At 40.6% G+C, this 27965-nt stretch overlaps 1 protein-coding gene across 4 annotated transcripts; it reads left to right on the top strand.

Annotated features, from left to right (window-relative positions):
- Positions 1–92: 92 nt before the first annotated feature.
- On the top strand, positions 93–27777 carry LOC127378708 (prolactin receptor-like). Of its 4 annotated transcripts, none has more exons than XM_051427864.1 (9): positions 93–388; positions 11659–11768; positions 16167–16305; positions 18394–18563; positions 21213–21391; positions 21828–21981; positions 22306–22393; positions 22598–22667; positions 23230–27777. In XM_051427864.1, the coding sequence occupies exons 2-9, from the start codon at positions 11678–11680 to the stop codon at positions 23917–23919; spliced, it is 1581 nt and encodes a 526-aa protein (XP_051283824.1). In that variant the 5' UTR covers positions 93–388; positions 11659–11677; the 3' UTR covers positions 23920–27777. The 4 variants fall into 4 exon arrangements, with proteins under 4 accessions (XP_051283824.1, XP_051283822.1, XP_051283823.1 ...); XM_051427862.1 differs by lacking the exon at positions 93–388 and adding an exon at positions 3408–3486; XM_051427863.1 differs by lacking the exon at positions 93–388 and adding an exon at positions 3461–3486 and having other exon boundaries at positions 23233–27777.
- Positions 27778–27965: the final 188 nt, after the last annotated feature.

Genomic DNA, 27965 nt, shown 5'->3' with positions numbered 1-27965 from the left:
GGCAGTATTGGTCTTCCATACATTCCTCCTCTTGCAAAAGAGGAGTAGATGGGAGGTGTGTCCAGTCCTGAGACTGGAGCCCCGGAGCTCCAGCTGGTGTTTGGCTGATGACGCTAGACCAGGTGGAGGAAAATCTCCTTACAGAGGAGGAGGAGGAGGAGGGAGCCAAGAATTATACAGCACGGCAGTGAACGCAACACTCCACTGACACACCACTGACACACCAACAAACATAGCAGCTCCCGTCCCCTTCACAGGGACTTGACCCCGACTACCGGCTGCATCCATCCGTCCTGGTCCCGGTGCGGGTCTATGTTTGAGGAGTCTTTCTTTTGGAGGCTTTAAAGCCGCAGCAAGCGGATCTGCGAGCGGTTTATATTCTTCAGAGGTAAGACGAACTCTTTATACTCGTGAACAGGTGCGACCCATTAATTGAGAGTAGAGCTCAATTAATGTAATTAAATGTCAGCTAATTAAAGCTATAGTTAGTGAACGGTTTCTCATTCCCAGTTCAGTGTTTGCACTGTTGGATTCTGATGTTCAGGTTGTTGTTGATCAGTAAATCATTTAAAATCAATTGTTAATTGTTTAACAGAGTGCGTGCACAATGTCTGACTTCCTGTGGATGTGTCACCTGGATAATAAAGGTAGTTTAAACGACTTCCGCCTGTTTCAGATTAGTTTGTGTGCTTTTTAATAAGCATTGTCCAACAAAAGTCCTGTGAAAGAATATTTGTACAACTGCTTCAGTTCACACTTAGTTTTCTAAGCATATGTGCTCTTCTTCCAAAGTATGGATTTAGTTTTGTCCAAGAGGTCCTGTAGAATGCTGAAAATGTATTTATTGAAATGAAGGTTATAAAAGGAAACTGGTTCCTAACCTCAGGATCCCCACAAGCGGCTGTGACCACAGAATTGAAGCAAAAGCTTAAATTTGTTGTATGAAAACTAAAAGTACAGGCAAGACCTTTTTAGTTTTAGAGCAAACAACACCAGAATTCATTGATTTTTTTTTTATGATGAATCTTGTTATTACAATCTAATAAGCCTGAAGTCGTTTGTAAACTAGAATTTCCTTCCTTTGTTTAACTTTGTCTGCTGTGTGATATCATTCTGTTATATTTTGTTTGTGCTCCCTATGTGATCATGGTCCTGAGTCAGTAACTGAAATGAATGCAACATTTAAAAAACTAATGATACATTGATGAATGATTGACAGTGTAGGACAGAAGAAAAACACATTATTATGTTTTAATTTTCCAGACCTTTTTCTATAATCAGCTTTTCCTAGTGAATTTCTAGTTGTGGTCACTTCTAACAAGTAGTCAGATAAGCAAGGGAAGTAGCGGTTGATCAAGGGTTGCAAGCAGACTATGCGTCATTGTACGGGGTCAAAAAAACGTTCAGTTTGGATCGTATGGTTTAGTCTACTGCTTCTCAAACTGTGGTACTGGTGGTACATGAGCTGCCCAGTGGTGCACGGAGAAATCTCTGAAATATCTTTAAGAAATAAAATAAATTCACTTAAAGGTCCGGTGTGTAGGATTCAGTGTCTTCATTTTATTTTTTATTTTTAAGTCAAACTCAAGTTTGAAACTAATAATGATGATGATTTATTTTTCTTCTTTAAAAAAACATGAATGAAAGTTTTAGAAACAGAAAATCAGTACCTTAAAAATTGTTCAGCAAAAACTAGTGAAAAACACAATAGTAATATTTTTAACTATTGCTACCATATTGCTACCCCCTCGCCCCCTCTCAGTGGTAACTGTATTTCCTAAATGCCCACATGTGTTATCGCAGATAAGAGCAGCAGGATGTGTACATCAGACCACACCCAAACATGCCAGAGAACAAACAAGATGTTTTCTGCAGCTGTTTGTATTTTACTTCACCCTTAAATCTGAAGCAGATGGGAATCGCTAAATACCAACAAGATTACATCTGAGGGCAGCAGGGGATGACATGGTTGTAGGTAGCTCTGTTTACTTGTACTACATTATAGGTGTGCACATAACACACAAACTGAGCAGCTGTTGTTATTTACTTCAGATTGTGATTCATCGGTAGTCTGAGTACCTGTTGCAGTTTATGAAGGAAATCCTCTACAGACTGTTAACAGTGTGCCGCTGTATGCAGATATCTTGTAAAAGCTGAAATTGAACACACTGAGATGAACTTTCAGGCTGATATTTGCCTTGAAAACAAGAGTCAGAAAGAAAGATGTCCTATGGAATAAAGCTATGTGAAGTTTGACCTACATAGGTAAAAAGCTTAATCCTGAAGCTGCTCACAGTGAACAGTCATATACATTGGCACTGAGGAGGTGGAGGATTATGAAAAAGGACTCGTCAACATTAAACTTTGTTGGTCTCTGACACATTTTTCTGTGAAGTTTTTGAGAGTTAACCTTTCGCTTATTGTTGATTCTGGATTCGTCCGGTTGGGTTGAAATGTTTCCGTTTGTTTTAATCCCTGTGTGGCATAAATATAGAACAGGATAAACTCATTGTACTAAAGTAGCCATTTTCTCTGTAAAGATCTGATTAGCTGGTCAAAGTTTGTGTTTTGGTTTAAATGTGTCCTATTTGCTACCAAGATACGTGTATGAGTTTATCTATTTACTGAAGTATGTGTTGTAATTAGATTGAAATGAATCTATTACCATTACTGTGCTATTACTAATGCTAATGCTAGTAATGACAACGGATTCATCATTAAAGCTCCAGTGTCTACTGACATGATTGCAAAATGATTTGAACTGGCTGCAGATGCTTATGTGATGACGAAAATCTGAGAAAACCAGACACTCAAAGCACCATGAAAGATGACACGAGTAGAGATTTTAAATGGTTTTGGCAGCCTGAAAGCTGAAGCACCTAATCATGAATGATGGCTCTGAAAAGCATATTTTTTTTCCAGTTTAGATTTTATTATTTTTATTGGGTTATTTCAGAACTTATAGAGTTCATTAGCTTCTCTCACTCCGGCAGCTTTATGCAGGTCCAGTGTTACAGAGATACTCTTTAGAGATGAGGAAGATCTGAATGTGCAACCCTCTCTCTTTTTATCAGTGCTATTTTCCCAAATGTTTCCTACATGTAATGTGAAAATATAAATATGCTTGAAACTAGAGCAGCAGGTTTTGAATTGGCAGGGATTTAATAACATGGCAAATAAAGACATAACAGGGTTAGAATCCAGATACTATAGAGACTTAACATCAACCAGCGAACTGGCTGTGTGAGCTTTTCTCTGCATGGCGGTGATAGATCTGTGACCAAAACCGGCTGTAGCAGGGAAAATCTCCTGCAGGCAATGGACTCTGCCTGCGGTGACGTAGGTGTGGAGTCTTGTCGAGGCTGGATCTGGCACACCAGAGGGGTTTTTCCCTTGTTGCCTGGAAGAGGAGAACATTGCCTGTGATGTAGACAAAATCCTCTGCCCTGACTCAAAGTCGTGATGCTGAGGCAGAATGAATCTCTGGTCTGTATTATTTTTATCTTTTTGAAGAGTAAGAGGTTTTGTAAATGTAGTCCAAAGATTTGGTTTTGTGTTTTATAGTTTTGATAAAAGGGTGGAAAGTTTCAAGGAATGTGTCTTAGAAATTCCAAAAAACTGTAATGTATTGATTTGCTGCCTCAGTTTTCTGTGAAACTTGTTTACGTCACTTCTTGTGAAAGGAAATAAGCAAGAAATCAGACATGAATGGATAGAAGCTGCAGGGGATTTCTCTGCACTGCACTGTACAATACTTCCTGTCTGCTGAACTCTGGAGTGGAAAACTTAATAACACACTTGGCAGTCGAGCAATATAAGCCTCTTCCACCGACAGGGAACCGGCTCCATTCTGGTTCATACACCTTGTTTTTAACTGTTGGGAGCATTTCACCCGAAATAAATTGGTTTGGAAGCCAAGAAGTTGGTTCCAAGCTGGAACCAAAAACATAGCAGGTTTCTTTGGGAACCAACGTTGGCATGTCATATTCTACAGGTCGTTGTGCATCGCCCTCTGTTCTTTGTGATTGTTGTTAAATCATCACTGATATCTAGTCTAAAATTAACCATTGTCCTTACAGTAAGTGTTTCTGTGTATCAGCATATTCCTGACATGCAAGCTGTTAATTAGTAACAGCTCAACATTGGTAACATGGATTATACAGTGCTGCAGTGTTTATGCCAAACATAAACCTCTGCTGACGTCTGAGTGTGTGTGATTGGGTTCGCAGCGGTGCATGTGACTCCCTGTGGATCGAATGCCGCTGTCTGTTCAGATCTGTGTTTCCTGTGTGTGTGTGTGTGTGTGTGTGTGTGTGTGTGTGTGTGTGTGTGTGTGTGTGTGTGTGTGTGCGCGCTGCCTGAGGCGCCATGTGAGCTGTGATGGGTGGGTGCTCTGACCAGTGCTGGAATGGAGCTAGAGAGCGGCGCACATCCTTCAGATAAGACTTAATCGCTGCTGGATCTGCGTGACGGTTAAAGTCGTGGCCACAAAGTCCAACAGCCATGTGTGTGACAGCACAACAACGTCTGGTTGTCTTACTGCCACATGAAAACACAATCACAACATTTTAGAGACACACAAACTTTGAATTAACTCTGACTTTCCCGAAGCACAGAAAGAATGAACCCTTCAGCACTTAACTATTATTGTCAAAGCAGATTGTTTCAAGATGTACAAAGAAACTAAAGTCACCTGAAGAAACGCAATACAAGAAATGCAGCTCAAAGTGCTTTTCAGCAAAGACATTACATGCACCAAGTGCTTCACAATCCAGCAATAAGTGGATTATGTGGATTTTGAATTAATCTCTTATTTCTTCAACTCATTTATTAATTGTTTTACCTGCTTCATTTTGTTGATCGACTAACCAATCAGCAGCCCAGTTTTGGTTATAAAACTGTTCACAACAATCAGTCACTGACGGTATTAAAGGCAAAACATGTGTCTTTCAGAGTTTTTACACTACAGCGTCTGGTTTAACCTTTCATACAGATTTAGGACTTTTTCTATAAACTATGACTGTGACTGAAGTTATATCTTTATGCTTATTTATTATGTTTCAGTTGTTTTCTCAAAACATGACTTGAGTTGTCAGTGTGATAGAAATGGACTGAATGTAGAAATGAATTCAGTGAAGGTCAGTGAGATCCATTAAGTCTTTTTCTTTTTTCGTGACTGCATTTCTATTAAGCCTCTTCTCCCTGTTTGTGTGTCAGGACTTAATTAGAGTCTTTGTTGTTAAAGGTCAGAGACTAGCCTGTGGGGACTGCCACCTTATCTCGTATTTTAAATAGCTTCATGTCTGCTCTCTCAGGGTGTATAACTCATTCCTCCCCGACCACTTTTTTAATGCAGATAAATCATAGTAATCTGAGTTTTGCACACATTTTCCCAGGGACAGAACATACACATATCTGGTTGTTTTTAGAGTAAACAGCCAGAGCCATGGTGTATATATTTATGTGTGTGTTACATTCAAAAAGCAACAAAGACGTAGAATACATAACACTATATTTTATAATTGTCTTGTTTTTTCTTAAAATATTAACATAACTATTTCAGGTTGTCTCCACAAAGTGTCTTCATGTTAAATTTAAAAAGGCTCCTTACTTTGCTTAATCAGTTACTATCTTGCTTAGGTCAAGTACAGCCTTCTTCCAACAATAGCAAACTTGGTGGCTGTTGTGAGAGATATTTGTATTTAAAGACACGAAATGGACCATGGCCCTGTTTCCTAAAAGCATCTCATGGCTACGATGTACAGACAGCTATCACTGGGTTCAAGATTCAAGGGAACTTGTCTCATTGCAACACAAGGATGCATTTGAGCACCAAGCATCCTGGATTTAGTCCGCCTCCTCTCGTGCTGCACTCTCCTCTTGGGGTGACAGCAGATCTGGCTGGGTGGATCGTCTTGAAGTCTGCTGTTCTTCCTTTGCGCTTCCTTTCCCTGGGACTGTAGGCTATTCCTGGGTTACTTTAACCCTTTACCTTATTTCAAGGTTACTTTTGTTTCTTTTATTTCAGCAGACAGGTGCGAAAAAAAAACTGTCTCGCAGGCGAAGCAAGGGCAGTGGATGACATGGGAAGGAGTGGAGAAGAGGAAAATTTCCTGGCAAGAGTTTTGGGAAATGGAGGCATTCAGAGCAAGCTTCACCATCAGGGCTGCCTACGATGTCCTGCCATCTCCCAAGAACCTCAGCCAGTGGTATGGCGAAGGCCCCACATGCTCATTCTGCAGCAACACTGAAGCACACAGCATTTAGTGAACCTGGGACACTGGGATTCGCTGCTGAACCCTCTGGAGGTGTTGTGGGCCTATCAGCGACGCATCTAGGAAGGAGGGCACCCATTTGATAACACAGAAGATGCCATCACTCACTTGACCATCCCACGGAGTCTTAGTAGTGTCTCAAGAATGCAATAAGGGATATCAACATCTAGTCCTACACAACAGATCTAAGTGGATTTGTGTACATTTTCTTGCATCAGAGATAATTATATACTCTGAAAGTATAAATCACCCTGAATCTAAAACTATCTATGATACTGTGTATGTCTGTGTGTTCAGATTTGACTCAGTTATGACATTGTTTTTTGTTTGGGACGGATGTGGCTCAGAGGCAGAGCGGGTCGTTCCTTAATCGGAAGGTTGTGGGTTCGATCCCCAGCTCCTGGTGCCACATGTCGAAGTATCCTCGAGCAAGATACTGAACCCCAAATTGCTCCCGATGCCGTGCGTGTGTGAATTTGAATGAATGTTAGTTTCTGTTCAAAGGACTTTGCCATCACTGAGTGAATGTGTGTGAAAGGGTGAATGTGGCACATAGTGTAAAAGCGCTTTGAGTAGTTGGAAGACTAGAAAGGCACTATACAAGTACAGGTCCATTTACCATTTTTTACAACACCTGCATGCACCTGTCCCTTTCACCTTGCACAGTATGTTTGTGTAATATCTCCCCCTCTCTGCACCTCCCCTTCAACACTCCCTCACAGTTTAAAAACCTCCACTCAAAAGCAATTGATCGATATGTGTCACCATTCACTGTTAAACACTCTCATAATGTCTTCTATAACCAGAAAACAATGATGAAATCTATTGAAGGTGGTGCCATCTAGCTGCTGTTTCCCCTGGGAGTCAATAACGTGGTTAATTAACGATTAATTATGATATTTCTGCATATTTCTATAGCTCTCATTTGATCAGAGCGCACACTGTATCTCCTGTGTGGACATCCTGTTGCTTCACATTAAGCTTCTGGATGCGGCCGTATAGATTTACCTGTCAGCCTTTGAGCCGTCACAAACCTTGCCAGCGAGGCTTGGGCAGTGACGAGCCGGTTGTCACGGCAACAGGTGAATCTCGTGTTGGGATTGGCTATGAGGGTCACGCAGGAGGGATGCTTCATTCATGCATTATATGAGCATTTGAGAAACCTGGCATCAATACGACTGTCAGTCTCACGTGGTTGTTACAGCATTATTGATGCCTTTATGTTGCACTCAACAGCTTGTTTTTCTATTTCTGTAACAGATATTGTACAATATGTGCACATATTTCAAACCATCAACCTCATGTGAGCTCTGGGGAAAAATCCTGGGAAGTACGTGTAATAAATTATTTTATGTTATTCTCTGACATTCTAGGGCTGACCTCTCATCCGACCCAATTAGAAGATTTCATTAACTTTTCCATCAGCCAATCAATTGGTTGAAGGGTAGGTAGAATTTCAGTCGACCAAGTTTTTCTTTGCTACAGCTTTAGAAATTACAAATACTGATCTTTATTTACCAAATCCTCTTTATTCAGATTCAGATCTCTTAGCATTTAGACAAAAATGCATTCCAGAGAGCTATTTTCTGTGTTTACCTTCAATTTAAATCCTTCTCACTCTTGTTTACCCAAATCTCTTCAACAGAGGTGCAGAGGTGCTTAATTTGCATCAACCATAGAGCCATACTGGCCACATTTAAAAGAAATTTGCCCATTTATCCCTTTTTATTTGTATTAAAAACATTTTTTAAAACCTTGCATTTCAAGAGTTTTAAGGGATTTCATTGGCCTTCTGATACTCAAGTTAACAATTTGATATCCAAAATAGTGTTTTGGCAACTATTTTGGGATACAGTTGGCGCAGTTAAATTTAATTTAGCACCACAAAGGCGAGTCTGTCCCCGTCATGGAGTCACGTAAAGGCCCTTATACCACATCTCACATTTGATTCATCATTCCAACACCAGACAGAGTTAATCTAATCTGTCCAGCCAAGCACAGCTGCATGGCCACTTTTTCAACCCTTAAACAATTTGATCAAGTAATGACACATGATGTTTAATTAAATTGCATAATTCTTGTCATTCACGAAGGAAAATACATTTATTTGATCCATGCAGGCTCGGTATGTCTTGTGCAGAATATTTTCTCAAAATGACTTTGACCTAATTTAAGGTCAGTGTAGCAAAGTGTCATCATAACGTTTATATAGTACGCTCCGGTTGCAGCTATAACCATTCAGTATCCAGTTCCACATGTACTAAACATGTGGAATCTGGCACATATCACGTTCGACAGATGTAACATGACACAACAGACTCTGTGTTACACCTCATTCTGTGTCGTCACTGATTACTGATTTTACTGCAGCTCATGGACTTTTACATGTGATAAAAAGTTGCTTAGATGACTTTAACCTGAAATAAATCAACCATCTGAGAGCGCACACAGTCAACTGCACATCACTGTAAACCATCAGGTGTTTGAGTACTTTGTGCTTTAGATATACAGACCAATAAAACAGCCCATAAATGCATCTCAGTCAATCAGTAACCACAAGGGCAAACAATTTGTCTAGCTGGATGTTATTGAGGTTATTCCTCAAGTAATTATGGAATTAAATGACACGTTAAACTTCACACTTCACACACGTTCCTCTGGGGTGTTTTTAGGCCGTACAGTGACACTGAGAGAGGCTTTCTCGTGGTCCGAGGGGTCACACGAGCGCTGGACTTCCTCCTCCACTTAGATCCTTTTGCGAGAGAGATAGGAATAAGATGATAACCCGGAGGTGAAGTTTCAAAGCCTGCATGTGATCTTCCTCATTTCCTAAATGAAATGTCACATTTGGTCAAATTTTTAATTTTACTACACTCAACATTTTGGATAGAGTCTAATTATTCTACTCTCAAAATGACATGTATCCGAGTATGGCTGAATACATTTTCCTACTTAAACTGTCAGAATTTGAAATCATTTTCAACCAGGCTTGACTTCCACACTATTTGTACCTCAAAGCAAATGTATGTCAATATATAGAGAAATGGGGGTGTGGCAGTATATTACATGCACATATTGGTGAATGAGACCCGGTGTGGCCTGTGCAGTGTCAGGGTGAGCTGAGGTTTCCAGATAAAACCCAACAAGGCCTTGTTTTTAATCCTTCCCTTGTGCAAGCTCAAGGCAGGGATTATTCACTGTGATTGTTGTCTTTGAGCCCGAGGATCGCCTGCTGCTGCAGCAACTGCTGTTATACGTCACTTCTGTCACCCTTCCCCTCATAAGATCAGACTTTAAAACCTCTAAGCTCCCATGTGACTTCATTACCATTTGCAGTTCAAATAATCTTGATGTTGATTGTTTGCATAAGGATGATATTTTATTGTTTTATCATGTTCTCTTATGGTGTTTCTGACCCTGGTTGGCACCCAAGTAGATGAAAAAATATCCTATTCATTTCTGCCAATGTGGTAAACTAATGTTGAAAAATGTGTTCTTACCTTATCCCGAATGTTTCCAACAGTGTTTTCAGGTATTCAGGTAACGCTGCGTGTCATATCCCCTTTGTGCCTGCATCAGCGTTGTGGTTGTCTGTCAGAAGCTGTCATACATTGACTGTTGATCCAGTCTGCAGCCACATTGTTACCATCCACTGTTTAGATCTTGGTGCTTTTTAACTCTAGATTTGAACCGGATGAAGGATTTTGGTCATCGGACGTCTGGATCTTAAGTTATCAGAGAAACAAGCTGAGCTAATGTTAGCAGCAGCTCGGCTCGCAGCCCCTCCGCGACGTCCATTGTCTGTCCAACAGCGTGGGAGAAGCAGTGATTGTTAAGGTGGAACTGCTTTGTTCAGAATAGCCACTACATCACCAAGCCTCTAGGACCAAAGATTTTGCACCCGGCTCCAGATGTTCAAATAGATGCTCTAAACGAGACCTGCAGATATGAATGCCAAGACACCGGTCCCTAAATAGAGAACTGCCTTCATTGTTTCTGGACCATCAGAAAGTCGTATAGGAGATCTAAATTAAGACCAGGCCTCTTCAGGTCCAGGATCCTGGGATCGCTCTGGTGGTGGAATACGGTTTTTCATGGTCAATTTAGCTGACTCATGGCAGGTGAACTGCGGTTCGTGGGTTCTTCCTAAAAAAGTGTAGCTATTCTGGTTGATTAAATGAGACAGATAATGACATTTTGATTTAAGGACAACCAATTGAAATGACTTGCATCTAATTTATGTCATTTTACAGTGCATTAGATGCATTGTTTGTCAGTGATTTCAGACTACCTAACAGGACGACATGGATGTGACAGAAAAGTTTGGTGGTGTTTTTTTCTGATCTAAAGGAAGCTGATATGAGGAAACCCTTTATATTGTCAATCAATTCCTTGAAAACCAAATACTTGAACCAATACAATTAAAACCACTTGTATGACTCACAGTGCATTTCCACGACAGTCTGACTTCCTCCACGAAGTCCTGCATTGCACTAAGCTGATTAGAGTAATGAGCTTTCAGCAAACCCTTAAAAGCCCAAAGACGTATAACTGTTGTTTAAGTTGATGGTCTGTATGAAAAAATAAAATAAGAAATAAAATAAAACAAAAATAATTTCATATCAGGAAAACTAATCTCTGATCAATATTCACACGAAACAATCTGCTCAAAATTCATCTCAACTCACTTCTTTACACAAACGTCCTGCTGTTATTGTGTTCACTGTTTAGGTTCATTGTGCAGTATATCAGCTGTTCTCTACTCTTATTGTTAATATAATATAAATTAGTCACTTGGTCAGGGGTCCCTTGAAGGAGAGGGTCATACATCATGTGCACACAAATGGAAAATTACATTACTTGATTTCATTTTAACATTGGCAGCCATAGACTTCCGAACAAAATGTCACTTTTTTTTGTCGTATTGATACTTTTGCACACAGGAAAAGACTAATTTGAGCAATTTGAACCCTGCTGCCTGGTGCTACAACCCTGGGCATCGAGTGGGAGGAAGTCCCACCAGTAAACTTAAATGAATCTTTCTATTATCCACTTTGTTTCGGAGAAAACGGATGGTATAATTTTTAGGGGAAGTTTGTTGAGGCAGTGGTGCCCTAGCAGAGGACTGATTATATGAGGTTGTCTCATGACTCGGAGGAAGTGACGCTTCTTCACTGCTGCTTAGTGTTAGGACCCAAAGAGCCGCAGGGCGATCCTCCTACTGCCCTTTGAAATATAAATGTCCAGTTGTCTTTGGGTCACATGTTCCTGCTGGTGGACTTCATCACATGGAAACCTTCCCACGGTGTGGGATCTTGAGGTGTTGCGTGGGGGTTTCTCCATCCTGAGCTTGTGTGTTCATATAGCTTGTTTGTGTTAACAGGTTGGCAGAAGGCGGCAGGATGCTGTGGCTGCTGATGATCTGTCTACTTCCTGCAGTGGGCTGCAACAGAATCGCCGCCCAGGACGTTTATAAAGAAAGACACAGCCACGGTGAGTTCAAGGACATGAATGTTGCTTTATTTTTAGACAGTCTGGGCAAATTTGGTTTTTTTCTGTGCCAGAAAATTAACATAGCACTGTACAAAATCATAGCCTTTGGTCTTTTTAGGAGACTTGTGAATTATTATTATTATTATTCAGTCTTAGAAGTTTGTTGCATCTTCTGCTTCTCTCGAGGCAAACATCTTAGTTGATTCAATTTGACATCTGAGCGGAGTGTCTTTGGGGTTAATTACTTTGCAAATTTGGCTCCCAGACGTCGTTGAATGTGTTAATTATGTTCTCATGATGCCTTGAATCAAAACCAAATCACCAGCTCCAGATGTTGCTCCCGAACCGGCACTGATCCTCCATCATGCCCGGCTGAAGCTCGACTAGGTTCCCTGTGGTCTCTCTCACTTTCAGAAGCTCATAATTGAGTTCTCACAGCTGAAGGATCGTCAGAAACACGTACGGATGTCTTTCCCCCAATTTTTCAGTATTGTCTTTGTGACAATCATAGCTCACAGATGCCAGCAAACTCTCTGTGTCTTCTGTCCATACATCATTTTATTTAATCTCACCAGAATGTATCTTATTCATTTTAGATGAAAGACATTCACAAGGCAGCCAGTATGTTTTAGATTGAAAGAATGGAAGACAGGAAGCCGTCAAAGGGGTCACAGGATGCACAAAAACAAGTAGACAAAAATACTTTCTAGTTATTGTATGAAGTACTTAGTTAAATTTTTTGTTTTTACATTTATCTGATTGCTTGACTTACTTTTGCATCGTGTAAATATCTCAAAAATCTTTGTGTCTAATATTAAGTGCTAAACGTCTTATATTCAAAGTTGAGTGTGTCATTAAGCATCCACAAATGGTTTGTCCGTTCGGGGCTACCGTAGAAACATGGCGGACTCTGCCAAGTCTTATATTCAGGTGATTATACACTAATGAAAACATAGCTATTCATCTCTTTCAGAGAGTTTTATGAGCATTTTAAAAATAAGTGTTACAGCTGGGATCTGTCAGACAGGACTGGATGCAGACAGACAGCAACCAGCTGTGTCGGCTGCTTTATTTCCGGCAGCTTATCAATACCTCCCCGCTGAGCTCACAACACTGCTGCTTTCATTTCAGAGCATCACTGTTGACTTTTATCCACAACCAGTGTAGACCTGCACAAACATGCCTTTTCTGGATTTTTGCTCAATTTTTTGAAAGAAGTGTGTCGATAGAAACCAAATTAATCACTGAAAATGAATTTGAGTATTGAGAGAGACTTTAATTAGATTTCTCTGCGATCTCAGCACCCATTCCTATATCTGCTTGAGGTTCAAAGTGGAAAATCATCTATTATTTCATAGATTAATCAAGATTAGAGAAAAGTCGGATAAATCTTTCTCCTTCATTGGTTATTGCTTTTGTAAATGTGAAACACATCAACAGTGACCTTTTTAAAAAAACCCAAAGGGACATTTTCACATGGATTCACTGCCCACACACTGGAGCAAAATAGACATTTTTATCAATCTGTCACATTTACCGTTTAATCTTGATCTTATTGAGATTTGTATGGTTTTGTTCCACATGAAAGGTTATTTATGCTTTTGACAGGGACAACAATTGTGACAGATGTCACAATGAATGAGTTTGAGTGTTTGGTGCTTTCTGTGTTTGTGTCATCTGCATCCAATCAGTCAACCCAACACGTTGCAGATTGTATGCAGGTGCCTTCCTGTTTGTTTTTTGACATCGAGATATTGTTGCCTAAACGCTCATCCTCCCAACTCTGCAAGCTACAAAGCTACAGCTGTCTGAACCATGCAGCAGGATTTCCCAAATCACAAATGTAACAAAAACAGTCTTCTGACAAACAGCAGCAGCATCACGTGACTTTATATTTATCTTTAATTTGTTTTGGTCTCATTTCTCAGTCGTTTAGTAGTCGTTTTGTGTCTTTGTAGTCATTTTATATTTCATTGTGTTCGTTTTGTGTCACTTTGTTGACATCATGTGTCTCTGTGTAGTTGTTTGCATCTCTCTCTCCATCTCCATCTCAGGCCTTTCTTTCTTTCTTTCTTTCTTTCTTTCTTTCTTTCTTTCTTTCTTTCTTTCTGAGAAGTGGACGTTGTTGATTAGAAAGTTCCTGCAGTGTGGCTCTCTGAGCTGAGCTCCTAACACAATGCACAAAAGCCCTTTGTCTCCCCGCTGCCCTCAGATTGCAGGTTCATGCATTCCCTGATGGATTACTCGCCTCTCACTGCTATGATCTGTGAAGGGCACATAATGTCTCGCTGCTTCATTGCACTCTTAAATTTTTTTTCCTTTTACATGATACCCAGGATATAAAGTCTTTTTGTGAGTCAGTTTTCCTAATTTTACACATCTTAAAATGTCCAACTTTACAGCAGAAATAAACATGTTTAATAAAGCATACAAAGTATGATCTTGTCTTTCTGTAAGGTTTTATTCAAGTCATCCATGAATGGTCTCAATGCAGCCGTCACACACTCTTGTATGTGAATGTTTGAAAGAGCCCGGATTGTAAGAAGCAGTGTGGTTTTATCCCTGTTGGAGTGTCACTCTAACACAGTTACACATTTCTCAGTTCTGTGGCAGTAAACAGATTGTGTTCTGAGATGATCTTGTCCTTGGCTGTTTACTTGGACATAGAGTGTAGGTAGAAACAGGACTAAAGGTTATATGTATATAACAGCCTCTTTAACAGTTGTGTATGGTTTTACAAGGATCAGGTCATAGGTTGTGTAGGTTCTTAAATATTGGCATTACAGTCTCTAGAGTTAACTTCCCTGTTCATTACAACTTTACGGGGGGGGCAGTTTGAGTGACAGGTGGGTGCCGTCTCAGGTCTCAGCTCCATCTCTTTGCCATTTTTGTATTAGCCGGGAGCCGGCGCAGTCAGGACTGCCAAGATGGCAACAGCCTGAGCCGACGACACTGAGCTTTACAACGGCTCTTCACAAACCTGTGGGGGACTTCACAGACACTATGTCCATGTTTAATTGTACAGTCTCTTCCTGTAACCTTAAATGTTCATGCAAAACCACAAATTTCAACCTGCTGGTGGCACTAGAGGTGAAGTCGGTAGGTTTCATTCTCTCTCAAAGGTTGCTGAGATATTTCAGTCCAAACCAAAGTGGTGGACTGACAGACATGCCTTAAAACTTGATACATTAACAGACAAGCTTTTATTTTGTGAATGAAAAACAGATTTAAGTGCATCCACCTCCTTTAATTCATTGCACCAAATATTAAGCAGGAAAAGAAATGTCTCTGTTGGAACAGAAATGTTCAGAGATCAGTCTCACTTCCACTTCTCCGCCTCTAATGGTGTGTGTGTGTGTCTTTGTATTGGCCTGTGACGGCAGGCTGTTCTGACTCCCTGCTGTTCAGTCACCGATCAATATTGCACTGCTGGTCTAAACCTCAGTCTCGGGACCAACAGTCTATCAGATGGATTGGATAATAGAGTTGATTATGTGTGTGTAGGTATCTGTGTTTGAGGCAAAAACCGATTAAATTAGGAGATGGATTTTGTGGAATTGAGTGAGAGGAGAGCTGACTGTTGACCTGACTGTTGACCTGTGTGTGTGTGTGTGTGCATGTGTGTGTGTGTTGTGTGTGTGTGTGTGTGTGTGTGCGTGCGTGCGTGCGTGTGTCCTAATATTGTAACTGAATGGCCATTTCATTACCTCCTCCATTATCCAGTCTGTACTCTCATTAGAGATTTTCCTGTATTCATTTTTGGACGAGGATCGTCATTTTGAGTCTCTGTGGTTGTTTTGAGTCTTTTTATGGTCATGTTGTGTCTCTTCATGATCGTTATGAGTCTTATTCTTGCATATCTTTGTGGTCGTTTTGAGGAGAGGAGTTTGAGTTTTTTACATGTTCTCTCTGACTGTCAAAATAATCTAAGTATGTTGGTGTTTAATACGTTTTTTTTCTACTTTTCTATTCAGTAAACATATTTTGACCCGTCAGATTTATCTCGTGAGCAAACTACTGTTAATAGCGATTATTTATTTGCTCATTTTGATCCAGTATCTAGTATAGAGCCAGAGGAAACTGTGCACCTCACTAAAAGCTGAAGAGCTTTAGAATAAAAGGACTGAACGAAGACAAACAGATGCAGTTTGTGTTTTATTTTTTAAAACTTGAACTTTTAAAGCTAAGAAATAAGAGTGTGTGAGAGTCCGCAGCCCAGAAAACGTGAGTGATGAACAAAAAGAGATCAATAAACAAACTCACCTGTCTGAGTCTACCTGAACCTGTTCACGCATGAAAATACACATTGACTATTCAGCGCTACTGTTGCCGTGGCACGCCGCACACCGTGTCCATGGCGATGGGCACCTGCTGATTCGACTTTGTGATTTTTCACAGAGGAGGTTGCCGTGACGATGAGGCCTCACATCTACTACTGCCGCTCGCCCAACATGGAGGACTTCACCTGCTGGTGGCATCCACTCGACAACCTGACAGACGGAGAGCAGGTCACCTACGTCCTTACCTACTCCAAAGAGTGTGTACTGCACGCACGCACGCACGCACTCACTCACACACACACACACACACACACACACACACACACACACACAAACTTTCCTCCTAACCTTTCTCCCTCCTTTTCTCACATTCTATCTTTTCCTCACTCCTTCTTTCCCTCCCTTCCTTTTAATTCATGCTTTCCCTTTTCTTGTCCTTCCTTCCTCTTTAATTTCTCTCCATCTTTTCTTCTATACTAATTTTATTCTACTCATTTCCCTCTTTGTCCTCCTTTTTTTCTCCACTCTGCTTCAATATTTCCTTCCTCTTGTTCTTTGTTTTTCACTTTCTCCAACTTCTCTTTCTTCCTACGTTTACTTTCGTTCCTTCCTTTCATTACTATTATTGTTTACATTTCAGAGGGAAATAGTGCCTTTTTTTACCACTCTACATTTATTTAACAGCTGTACTTACGTACTGTTATACAGTATGATACACATATATATATAATACACTCACATAGTACAATGACATACCTAAATTTATTGCAGTAGTAGCAGCACAGTGTCATTAACTTGCCTTAAAATGAAGTATCTAAGAATATCTTCAATTTAGATTTTTTGTTTTATAATAACAGAATCAGATGTTTGTTAAAACAGGAACAGGATGAACACAAAGTTGAACACTATTGTCTAAAATATGCTGGAGCATTAAGATTTCCCTTCATTTGAATGAACCAGGAAAAATGGCCCCAGATTAAAAGTTTCCGGGTTGTATGAATTCGGCTATTTAAATCCAGTTCGATTTTTCATGCTCTACTTCAGCGTGAAGCTTTCAACGTGTCGATATTTCAGAGCAGCCTCACGTGGACTCAGACTGATGCCAGACTGCCCTGAGCAGAGAATCTGCTCCCAGTAATCAGGACAAATTGGATTGTGCCTTTGGCCCAATGTGGCACCGCTCACAGCCCCATTGATTTTCTTGTTCTCTTGCAGAAGTTTGTTTTTGTTTGTTTGTTTTCTGGCTGCTCCACATATTTGATTTAGCATAGGCTGCAGACGACCTGCTCCACCACCTGAGCCACAAGTGTAAATCTGGGATTATGTGATAGAAATGTTTCTGAGAAATTGAGTTTAAATTCAACAGATTAGATAGAATAAATAATAAAGGACTGTTTAGACCATTATAAGAATACTGAGATCAAATTTACAGAAAGATATAACTGCATACACATACAGATAAATTAATAACATGAGAACATTTAAATATCAGAATATTAGGACCTGCTTCAAAGTAAAAGCTGTGGCTCTTCATGTGTTCAGTTTCTACCTGGTCCCAGGTTTATTGTTTATTTGATTATTCATTTGGGAATATGCAACATATATACACACAAAACAGTTTTAAAACTAGATTTTGACACAATCCTTTAAGATGGGTTCTCAAGGTCAAGTATTATTAAGCATTGAAATAGAGCTTCAATTGTATTTCACAAAATAATAAACAATGAAATCAGAGCGGAGGCATTGCAGCAACAAAGTGGACATTTAGGAGGATCTATTGTGAGAAATGTAATACAATATTCATAGGTATGTTTTCATTAGTGTATAATCACCTGAATATAGGAATTGTTGGGTTTTTCAATGAGCCGAGGAAGTTGCAACTACACCACTAGATGCCTGTGACAACCCACTCCACCCTGTCTACCTGTTCCTGTTTATGTGGCTGTTTTCTGTGCCGGTACTTTGAGTGGGCGTGGCAGAGGGTTGTCAGTAAATTGGCCACACCTGAGGCCTCTGTGCCATGCTCCTTTAAAAAACCCTCTGGGAGCTCAGTATTGGCTCTCTCTCCTCCCTGAGACAACTATTTGGTTTTGGGTTTGACGGTTTGATTGTGTTGCTGCATCTTAATACAACACAGCGCTCATTCACTTACTCCACTGATCCCACATACTACTGTTAGTTTAGTTTAATTATTTCCCTTAATAAATCATGTGTTAATTGGCTTTGTTGTGTGCGTCTCTCTCCTATTGTCATGGACGTATGGCCCGGTTCTTGACAATGCCACTAAATCCTACAAACTTGTCCTTTAAGTTTGAAAATTGCAAACTTCTCTTTAATGTTCACAGTAAGGGCCCCAAACATGAATGTCCAGACTACGTGACTGCCGGCAGCAACAGCTGCCACTTTGACAGCAGCCACACGAGCATCTGGAAGATCTACTGTATGAATGTGACGGCCATCACCGCCAATGGAAACTACACCTCCCAGGAGCACTGCCTGGACGTGGCGGAGATCGGTAAGGATGTACAGGAGGCGATGTACAGGCTCGATCTGCTCAAACCTTCCCAGACATAGATAAATAGAACAGATGTGTTAATCATGAAGTTTAAAAAGTTGTGTAATGTTATGTCTATTACCCTCCACCAACAGGCTATAAACTCAGCATTGTGCTTATTTGTTATTTAGCACGACATCTCAAAAATTACATTTATATCAATGACGTTTGGTGCAAAATCAAAAAAAAAGTTATTTTGGTGCAAATTTCTCTTAATGTGACAGGGTTCCACGCTGAATATAAGTTTAGGAGAAAGGGTCACAGGAAGGCAAACGTATAAAACTGAGTTTTAAGAAGAGACTTGAATGAAGTGATAGAATTTGCCGTCCTGATCTCCTCTAGAATGCTGTTCCTCAGTTTGGGGGCTTTGATGGCAAAATGCTCTGTCACCTTTGTTTTTAATCTGCTTTGAGGAACCACCAGGAGAGCTGCATATGAGAACCTTGGGTCCGAGGAGGCTCATGAGGGGTTAAAAGGTCTGAGATATAGCTTGGGAACAACCCATTCTATGCCTTAAGGGTGCTTCATAGACGAGATGGATGACCTCCAGTGAAACGCAATTGAGTGTAAAATACATGCAGAATGCCCTCAGGCCTCACAGATGAGCTAAGAATAGCGTGGAACCTCTGATACCAATTTAAAATACCAATATAATAACTTTACCATGTCAAATAGTAACATGCTTTTTTTGTAGCTTCTTATTTTTATGGAGTCTATGCATCCGGTCTGGAGTCTCTCCACTTTAAAGCCTCATCAGGGTCACCACATTGATCCAGCCCACTGTTAATGGCCTTTTAAAACTAGTTCACTACAGACGCAAACCAATGGCCATGCAAGGCAGTAATCCACACAGTAATCTGTTGGGAGGGTTACTTTAAAAATGTAATCCAATTACTGTTTGTTAAAAAATGTATTCAGTAACCTAATCCGAGTATCAAATATTAAAGACTTGATTTTTTTTGCGTTAAGATGTTTTTAAAGGTTCTACATCTAACCTTCAACAGTGACACCGGTGGCCGTTGAGTGAACTGCAGCCAGGAGATGAACGCATGAATTCAAAACACTTAAACTGTGCTCTTATTTTGGAGGAGATTTTGTGTTAAAACGACATGGCAGCAGTTGACCTCATTTATTGGGGACTGAGTGTGTGTTATTATCCAGACGCTGCCTGTTTGGACTCAGCCAGTCCATTTCCTGAGCTGGTTAGAGATGCAACAGACTGGAGGTCTGCTGTGTGTCATGTGAAGAAGCACAGGCGTATGATTTATCAGAGCTAATGTGTGTGAAGCAGACACATGTGGGTACATGTGATGCGCCGTAGTGATCTTTTTTTGGTCTGAGATGTCAGGGACGTGGCTCTTATCAAGGGCCTGCAGGGAATTCAGCCCCCCCGCCTGCAGTTAGAGTGCAGTAAGGGATGTGACCTCGCCATCAGATGGACAGAAAGGTTGCAAGCTCAGTGTCAGAAACCATAAAAACATCAATGTAATGTCACTGACGTTACACCAGTAAAGAAGAATACCACCACAGTTTCTCAACGGCCAAAGTGACGTCTTTAAATGTCCGAACAACCGTCGAAAAAGATTTAAATTCTAATTAAACAGATCACACAAGACGAAAGAATATAATCAGTTATCATTAAACTGTAACGAATGCCAGTGATATCGGTACTACTACTACTACTACTACTACTAACTACTGTCAGCCATTTCACAGTATCCCATTATGTACTGTAGAAAATCACATTAACCAGTTTTGTAAAATGTTTCAATTGTTTTCTGGAAACATAAAAAAAAAGATATTTAAATATAACATATATTATAAAGATGTAAAACAGAGAAAAGCAGCAAATGATCACATAAGAAGGTAAAATGTTTAGTTATAAACTGTTGTTAGAAAATAGAAAATATATTGTCGTTTTACAACATGGGATTACATAATGACTTCACCAGCTAACGTGATCCATTTACTGACGTATTGTGACAAACGGTGTACGTTAGCTCTCTTTCTGTCACCAGTCAGGCTTCAAGGTCTATGATTCTCACACGTAAATAGTAATATAAAGATCTATATTGGTGACATTTAAGCATTTAAATGATTCCTCTGAACCAGTGGTTCCCAAACACTGACTTTGTCCAAAAAGAATCCTGTTAAGTCTGTATGATTGTTAGAAATGATAAAAATGCATAATCCAGTCAGAGGGAACTAATTATAGAAAAGGGCTCCCTTAAGGAAAAAGGTTGCTGCTCTAAATCACTTCTGTTTATCGGTCTTAAATGTGGATCACATGGTATCGACATGTTGAGGGAGAGATAGGCTACTGCGTATTTTAGCCCAAATTGTACCTGATTTACACGACTGAGAGATGAAATGAAAAGGAAGATGGGCCCTATCAGCTTCAGAGTGACAACCACTGAGATCAGCTCTGTAGAGAACTGTTTAAAATGTAAAAAGTGGATCAAATACGCAGACATTAAGGTTTCCCTGCTGCATGAATAATGCAGGGTATTATCTTAAGATTACAGCCTGCTGTATGAATTAATAATGATGACATGAATGTCCAGATCCTTTCTGTCTGTTTCACAAGATGTCTCCCCGTGTCGTCCACAGTTCAGACCGAAGCTCCGGTTAACCTGACCCACGAGCTGGCCGATGCCGGCGGGGACGAGATGGGCCACGACGCACTGCTATCCTGGACGTACCCGGTGCCCTCTGACCTGAAGTACGGGTGGATCACGCTGGTGTACGAGCTGCAGTACAGACGCATTACCGAACCCGACAACTGGAAGGTAAACAGCCTCACATGGTGCCAGATTAAGTAACAACATTTACTCAGGACACTGTAAAATAAATCTGTAAGTTTACAGCGCTTTTCCAGCTTATGTTACAATATTTACTGTTTATTTAAAAGATTAAACGGTTCAACTCAAGTAAATACAGTTAATAGACATTTCTAAAATTGTGTAAAATGAGTGACAATTGTTTTGTAATTTTACATGGATTTGCAAATTAATTATCCAATTAAAATCCCTGTATTAGGCTACATCACTATGGCAGACTACGTCAATGGGACTTTAAGTTCAAAAACATGAAAGGGTCCATAAATACTAACTGCCTTCGACTGCTGGTCAGAACTCTTTATAGAACAGTTTAATCTACTCAGCGCTGCACAGTGGCTCAACATAAATCTAAATGATGTCATTTGTGGTTGTTTGTTGTCGTCAGGTGAAGTACCCTCTGCGGGAGCCTCACGTGGAGCTGCTCGGCCTCCCCGTCGGCGACTACCAGGTCCGGGTTCGCTGTCGATCGCACAACTCCGGCCTGTGGAGCAAATGGAGCTCCTCGCTGCTGATGAGCATCCCCGCCAGGCCGCCCGCAGGTACGCCGACTGGGAGGGTATCCATGACAACAGCAACGGCGTGATGATTTCATTCAACAGTTTTTCAGTAGTTGTTCGTATTAGATATTAAAGCTGCAGTAGGTAACTTTCAGGTCATTTTTTTTTACTTTCACTTTATCCTGACAGTAGAACACCTGAAAGTGATAATGCAGCTTTAGTCCTTTTATTGGATTGGCTTTGGATAAAATGTATTTTGTTTTCCCATTGAATGTGTATTCCTAAAGCTGTAGAGGGAGGAGGTGGAACAGAGGGGAGTGGACAGGTGACTTTAATGAACTCTCTCGGTTGGTTGAACCTGTGCAGGTAGACTCCTGGTGTGGATTCTGGTGTCGGGAGTCGGTGTCGTGGCTTTGCTGGTTATCGCCTTTGGCATTATTCCACAGAGCAAGAGGTGAGAACACACACACACACACACACACACACACACACACACACACACACACACACACACACACACACACACAGATTTTAGTCATTGGACATCTGGATCTTAAGTTATCAGGTTATATACAGTTTTAGTTTTATATACATAAACACCCAGGAAATAAGTCTGCAGTGTGTCTTTTGAAAATGGTTTCATCCTCACATCTTTCAGAATAAAAGACTACTTCCTGCCGCCTATTCCAAAACCACGGATCATCGGCATCGACCCGCTGCTCCTGAAGGTAACACACACACACACACACACACACACACACACACACACACACACACACACACACACACACACACACACTTTTCCTCCTAACCTTTCTCCCTCCTTTTCTCACATTCTATCTTTTCCTCACTCCTTCTTTCCCCCTTCCTTTTAATTCATGCTTTCCCTTTTCTTGTCCTTCCTTCCTCTTTAATTTCTCTCCATCTTTTCTTCTATACTAATTTTATTTTCCTCATTTCCCTCTTTGTCCTCCTTTCTTTTTCTCCACTCTGCTTTAATATTTCCTTCCTCTTGTTCTTTGTTTTTCACTTTCTCCAACTCCTCTTTCTTCCTACGTTTACTTTCCCTCCTTCCTTTCATTATCTCGCCACACCTTTCCCTGTTTTCTGTCTCTCCTCCTATTATCCTTTATCCTCCCTCCTTTTCTCCTTACTTGTACTTATCATTCGATCCTTCTCTTGTTGTAAATTGTAACATTTTCCTTTTTCATCTCTCCCTCCTCTGGCTTTTTTCTTTATTTCTTCCCTCTCTGTCTTTTCTTCTCTTCTTCCACCTCTCACTTCCGCCAGCAGAAGGGGAACTTGGATGCAATCAACCGTCACTTCAGTAACTTCCACAGCTACAGACCTCCGAGCTACACTGAGGAGGTCTGGGAACCTGTCAACGCTGACGACATCTATCTCACCCCGGGGAAGGACTGCAGTGTCCCGGTCGACCCAACAGACAGGGAGAAGGAGGCCTTGATGGTTCCATATCACCTGATGCCTATGGCCGGCCATCATCAGATCACAACCCAAAACCCATCATCGTATGTACTGAGCCCGTTGCCCTACTGCTCCTCGCCTCCTGAAGCCTTTGCCTCGTCGCTGGACGTGTCTTCCCTGTGGCCGAGACCAGAGATCGTATCTCTGCCGGGGACGGAGTACAGCGTGATGAGACATCCCGGCCTTCCCAGCGCCGTCCCTGCTCCTGACACTCTCTCCACCAACCGCTCGCCACAGGATTTCTACACCTGCGTCCAGCTCATGAATGAAAGCGGCCAAGTGCATCTGGTGCCGTGCCTCCCGCCGGCGTACAGCCGGGAGTTCCCGCCTCTCCCAAAGCTGGATTTAGATGCAGCGGATAAGGAGGAGAAGAAGAAGCAGTCCGACTACCAGGCCAGGAAAAACACGATGAACCGACCGAATGATGGTGGCGGACCTGAGAGGAACGAGGCGGCTGACCCTTTGCTTCCCGTTGCTGTTGACAACCACGGCTGAGCAGAGATCCACAAAAACACAAATACTGTGAGTGCTGGTGAATGTGCTCAAACATGGAGACTGTCGCCATGTCCAAAGTGAAACCGCAGGACATCAGCCTTTGAAGAGCCTTTTTTATTTTGCAAAAGTGCAAACCTCAAATTGAAAACAAGTTTTTGTGAACAAAAGAAACAGTGCAGACTCTATAGCACACTATTCCTGGTACAATACCCAGCGTTTGTTTTAGGTCACCTCAACTTCTTTCTGTGTTTGGTAACTGGCAACTTTTCTAAAACATTTCGATGCACGTTGTGTTGTTTTTAAGCAAATTAGGCAATGAAAGTGTGGAAGAAAGTGAAAGTTGCAAATATGATTATTTATATATATATTAGGGCTATAACTTTCTATTCGAAAATGTGTGTAATGACCTGTTCCGGGTTAAAAATGTACAGTGTATAAATGCAAGAGATATATGGAAATGATCCGGCAGAGGGCGCTCCACTATCAGCTTGACCTGTGTTTATAGATACGTTTGTTTGAAATTGATTCAGATGTGATTTTTGGATAAAGTGACAGCCCTAATATGGATTAAAAATCAAAGGCAACTTGTTTCAGTGAGAGTAAAAGATCTGAATCCTCAACAACAGCGCCGCTTTCAGGCAGAACATCAGGGAATTTAGCCTCATCACGAGTTGACAGGGATTGGTTGAATTCACATTAATTGTTGTGATCGCATTCCTAGGTATGTTTTCATCCGTGTAAAATCACCTGAAAATAAGAATTGTCGTATTTTGAATTACCTTAGAATTAGCCGTTTTTAGCTACAGACACCGCTGGTCGCCTTTGATGGAGGCCGCCATGTTTAACCACCATGTTTCTACAGTAACCCAGAAAAGACAAACCAAACACTGGCTCCTTGATGCGTTGTTTTAACGCATTTGGTGGCCACCGTAGTTTCACCTTCAATTCAAAACTAAATTGCTGTAAACAGGCGCTCTGTCTAGAATAATATGGACCTGCCAAGGAGTGTAACAGATTTATGGGTAATGAAGTCCATCACCTCGCAGAGTACGCAGCTGCCTCGTGCAGCTTTAAACAGAAAACACAAGAATAAACGCTGACAGAAATGCCACACTGCCACATGCTGCTTCGTCTCGTCACATTCAGGATGTCTTTCTCAGGAAAGAAATAGAAAAACGCAGCGACATTTCATGTCGAGGTGTTGTTTCAGGTCTAAAGTAGAGAGTTGAACTGCTTTTTTAAAATTTATTTGACATTTATTCTAGTTTCTGCATGAATATGTGGTGTAGTTGGGATTTGGCATTTTACGTAAGCTTGTTTGCACATTCTTTAACTTTCCTGCTTTGCTGTTCAACAGACTCAAACCAGATGTGGCAGTGCATATTAATATCATATCCCAGCTTGTTTCTACAGTTTCAGTATTCAGGATATTATACATGCAGTGGTACTTACATGTGCCAACTCATTAAGGTAATATTTGATTATCCTTATCATGAGTGGAATATTATTCTGCACGTAAAGGCTCTGAGTCTCACTCCGAATCTCTCTATTTTGCCCATTCATAACAGTCTGGGCGATATTTGTACAGGGAGATTCAGAGGAGAAACATATTTGAAGCTGCAGTTGGTAACTTTTATAGAAAACAACTTTTTGTCAATATTGCTGAAACTTTCACTGTCCTGACATTCGTACATAAGACAGATAAAAAATGTGGTTCCTCTGGCTCCTTCTAGTGCTCCTAATGACAAGCCACCAATCCAAAGCGTCTTTCTATCTTTCTCGCCTCTGATTGGTTGTTTTCATTCGGGCCCGTGGTTTCTTACAAACGCCATTAGGAGCACTAGGAGGAGCCAGAGGAACCTGATTATTTCACAAATAATCTGTCTCATGTTCTTATGTCAGGATATAGTAAACGTTTCAGCAAATATGACAAAAAATATTTTTGTAAAAATTACCTACTGCAGCTTTAATCTGTAATCCAATATTTTAAACTGATTTATTCCAAAATACTCATTCAAAGAGGTCAGAAATAAACAAAAAGTAACTTTCACACCCTCAGGAAGATGTAAGCTGTGAATTCAAGCTCCCATTTCAAAATATCTGCAGATTTCTGTTCACCATAATAATAATAATATTTTTTTAACAAACTACTTTACTGCTGCTCTGTACTGTAATGTGTGTTGACTCAAAAACAGACTACATCAGACATTTTAAGTAACGCAGTTAAAAAATATTCTTGAAGCCGCTTTTACAAGGAAAAGTGACACTAACGTTACAGAAACGTTAAGTACTTGTACAAAATTAAGTCAGTGTCACTTAAAATGACTAAAGCAACTTGATCAAGAATGTTTTTTTAACTTACAAAATAGTTAGTTAATGTTCTTGTTATCAGTTTCTTATCTGGTTTTAGAGTGATAAAATATAATGTGTCAGGCACTGTGTTGCTTTCTGAACTCTCCAAACTGGACATTTCTTTACTCTCCAGAGAACATACAAAGAGTTTTGTTGAACACTAATTTGGTAGAAGCAAGGCTCCTCTCTGACCATTAATTAAAAATTATATTTCATATATATACATTTTTGTTCATTTTATTCCTGTTTACAAATTTAACACTATTACAATAAGTATGTTGTATATTATAGAGATGTTAAATGACCTCAGGTTGTGTAATCTGTTTTTATTTTATTTTATGTGTTTTGGATTTTGGAAGTAAAAAGAACCTGCATTTAGAATCACCATTTGGCCAACAAACTCAATATTTGCAAACTATATTTATGTTTAAGAATATGAGAACCCCCTCTTCTGTGATGCCTCACATGTACTGATCTCTCTATGTATCCATCCATTTTCTGCCACTTATCCGCATCCAAGTTGTGGTGGCTAAGCAAAGGCAGCACTCCTATAGTCACATCCTCCAGTTCCTCCTGGACGATCCCAAGGCAAATGTGTTTTATGTGTCCTAGGATCTCCCTTGTACTGCCAGTAAACCTAAAAAATACCAAAAAGGACGCCAAAGATGAGCCGCTAGCATTTGACCAGTTGCTTTTTTGACACCAGCAGTTTGGCATCACAGTAATTTTGGACTGAATTTTGCCCTCACCCGGTAGAGCATGCGCCCCATGTACGGTCCTTACTGCAGCAGCCCTTTGCTGCATGCACCCCCGCTCTCCCCAGTTTCTTGTCTTAAAGATGTCACTATCGTAAAGTAAATAAATAAAGAGAGGAATAATAATAATAAATTGTAACCACAGTGTTGATATACCTTCAATGTATCCACTCCCTTATTCTTAAAATGATTGCTTTCTTTAAGTGTCTGACTAGCTGTGTGTGTGTGACCTGTGATCAAGTTGCTCAGAGGTGGATTGCATTGCCAATTGGGGATCAATCAAAAGCAATATTGACCCAGATGGACTTGAAAGAAGTGGACCCCTAACTATAAAACCCATGTCATTGTATTCTGATACCCACAGTGCTTAATCCCCCTCACCTCTGATGTTGGGAACTCAGACAGCGTGCTGTCACTGTATTTTTCTCACTGATGTTGCAGTTAGTTGTTGTGCTGTTTATCTATTTTTGTGCCTGTATGTGCCTTTTTTTCAGAGTAGTAATTGTTTGCTATTCATACTCTGTTGTGTTGAAATCAAATGGCTGGACAAGCCAACGTGCCACTCCTACACGCCTCGAAATGCTGTCATGTTAGGAAGAAGTCCAGGTCTAAAACCAGCTCAGTGTTTTTCAGATTTTCATTTTATTGTGACAAAACCACCAAACAAGGTTAACATGGAACTTCGGGACTTTCCTGTCAGATAAAAGCACTTTCTTTTGTCAATGCAATAAAGGGTGAAAAGGCAACTAAACGTGTGGAGGTGTATCATTTATAACACACACACACACACACACACACACACACACACACACACACACACACACACACACCACACACACCACACACAGCTCAACCATTTGCAAGTAAAAAGCAGGCTAGACCAAGAAAGGAACTGATCAAGAATCTGTATTCTTGCTATTTGAAGGCTATTAAGGAAAA

The sequence above is a fragment of the Dicentrarchus labrax genome, unplaced genomic scaffold, assembly GCF_905237075.1.
Source record: "Dicentrarchus labrax unplaced genomic scaffold, dlabrax2021, whole genome shotgun sequence".
NCBI classification, from domain to species: domain Eukaryota; kingdom Metazoa; phylum Chordata; class Actinopteri; family Moronidae; genus Dicentrarchus; species Dicentrarchus labrax.
Note: the sequence above shows the minus strand (reverse complement) of the source record. Positions and strands in the feature narration are given on the sequence as shown.